General features: G+C 28.0%; 1 protein-coding gene across 1 annotated transcript in view; it reads right to left on the bottom strand.

The window, feature by feature from the left end:
* The window catches only part of LOC107495661 (7-deoxyloganetin glucosyltransferase-like), a 4,318-nt gene extending 3,323 nt beyond the window's left edge, over window positions 1-995 (bottom strand). The window contains exon 1 of the mRNA XM_016116840.3: window positions 473-995. Within this exon, the coding sequence (XP_015972326.1) occupies window positions 473-995 (523 nt within the window). The remainder of the gene's footprint in view (window positions 1-472) is intronic.
* Window positions 996-2,556: the final 1,561 nt, after the last annotated feature.

Genomic DNA, 2,556 nt, shown 5'->3' with positions numbered 1-2,556 from the left:
CGTTTTCTTTTTTTTTAATTATATATTTTTTATTAAAGTTAAAGTAAGGGTAAATTTAGAATAAATTAAAAAATTTTATTAAAAAGGACGATTTTAAAATGAAATGCAACATTAAGGACGATTTTAAGTCGAAAATTACATGAGAGACGGTTTCGATTCTGGCCCTTAACATTAGGGACCAAAACAGTACTTTTCCAAAAAAAAAACCTCTTGAGAAGTTATATTTTCCGCCTTTTTTTCAAAGATCTTTTTTTTCTTAAAAGAATATATTTTTCACGTAATAATAAACAAAAAAATATTTTTATATTATTATGTCTAAATATAATTGATAAATATAAAAAAAATTTACATAAAATACCAAACATAAAATTATTTTTATTTTTTTATAAAATAGAAAAAAAAAACTATTTTTTTTTAAAGTTCAACCAAATACTGTTAGTCTGTTAAAGAAATGAAATGATGAATAATTTACCTTTGAATGGTATTAAGCCTTTTTGAACAAGTTTATGATAGTGCATATAGCACACAAATCCACAAGCACTTGCAGTCCAAAACATCACCAAAGGGATGCCAAATTCTTCAGCAGCATCAGCACTGAAACTCATGATGCTATCAGACACAATGCAAGTCACAGGAGGAACACCGCCATCACTATTGAGCTTGGAAATGAGCTTCTTGAAGTGCGGAGAGCAAGTCGTTCTTGTGGACTCACACAGAGAACGCACGTCCTGAGTGACGTCAGCATGGTCGTCAGGGTCCTGAGGAAGGCCGTCTGGGATGGTTTCGAATCGGAACGAGGGAAGGCCTTTGAGCGAATCGGGTCCTCTTGATCTGAGAAAACGTCTGTGATTGTATTCAGTGTTAACAAAAGTTATGTGGAAGCCTTTGTTGTGAAGAAGCTTTGCTAGCTTCAGCATTGGAGTTATGTGGCCTTGTGCTGGGTATGCTATGCACACAGCATGAGGCTTCGAATCAATTCTGCTCACAGAACCCATTTTCTTATTTAATTTGTTTTGTCAAAGAATGTAATGAGTTTGTAATGGTTGGCTGAATGTCTTGTTCTCCTAGCACCAGATTTTATAAGAGAGTAGTACTAGAGAATCAATGGTCTAAGTATATGATGTGTACAATGGACTTTTTGGTTTTATCAAGAATCGAACTCTTGACCTTTCGGATCTAGAACTCTAATACCATGTCATGAACCCACTCATCCCAAAAGCGTAATCTGACACGACAATATATCACTAATGGTCATATCTCTAATACTTCATAAACCTCCATTATACACATTATAAGCTTAGGCTATTGACTCCCTATACTTTTTCTTTATAAGGAGAAGAACAGTGTTACTTACAGAGTTTGTGTTCATCGTCAAATAATAAATTAGGTTTGAAAATCCAATTTGATAAGTTTGGCGGTTAGTTAGTCTGTTTAATCAAATGTGAGATTTGAATTTTGTTTTGTGTGTATAATAATTTATTAGTCAATAAAAATTTTTTAAATAGAGTTTTAATTATAAAGAGGTAAAACAAAAAATATAAAAAAATTATGAAAAAAAAAATAATATCAAAATTTTTTAACTGTGACATAAATTCTTTTTTATTTTTATACCAAAACTTTTTAATTGTGGTACATGAAATTTTTTAACTGTTAGAAGCTGTTAGAAAAAAATAGCAACGACAATTTTTAACAATGACATTAATTTTTAATTGTGGTAAAAAAAATTTTCAGTTGACAATTTTGAATTTAGTGATTTTTTAAAAATTTCTTATGTTATACATACAAATTTTGATACTATTTTTAACTAAATAATGTATTAGAATTAATGTCGTAATTTTTTTTAATTTTTTTCCTTCTTATCTTATCTTTTTTTGTTATGTATTTTTTTTATTCTTTTATAAGAAAGAGAGGGAGAGAGATATTAAAAAAAAGTCAAAAAAAAAAATAAGAGAAATAGGAAGAAGTGGATGAGAGCCATGATGATAATGGTGATAATAATGATGATCATGATGATAATAATGATGGAAGAAGACGAAAAAATTGAAGTAGAAGAACAAAAACATACATAAATTTAAAAAAGTGTATATCTTTTTTTTGTATCTCCTAATTTAATATGTCAATGATTAATTTATTATAGATTAAAATTTTATTTAAAAAATTTATTACTAATAAATTATTATGTACAAAACGAAATTTAAATTTTTAACATACACATATACATACATAAATTTAACTTAATTAATTTTGACTAAAAAAATTTGATTGACTAATATTTCTGTTTATTATATTTGAGTTAATTTTAATTGTGGGATAAGTACGATTTTAGTCCCAAATGTAGAAGCCGAAAATTTATTTCGTCTCCAACCTTTTTCTCGCTACAAAATGGTTCTTAAGATTTCAGTTTGTTTTAAAATCATTTTTTTACCAATTTTATTTTCTATTACTAAATTACTCCTCATTAAACAAATTTTAAAATAAAATAAATATAAAATAAATATAAAAAGAAAAGTCTCAGACTCCTCGAACTAGAGCTCACCGCCGGCGAGCCTCCCCTGC

This window comes from Arachis duranensis, chromosome 6, assembly GCF_000817695.3.
Source record: "Arachis duranensis cultivar V14167 chromosome 6, aradu.V14167.gnm2.J7QH, whole genome shotgun sequence".
NCBI lineage: Eukaryota > Viridiplantae > Streptophyta > Magnoliopsida > Fabales > Fabaceae > Arachis > Arachis duranensis.
Note: the sequence above shows the minus strand (reverse complement) of the source record. Positions and strands in the feature narration are given on the sequence as shown.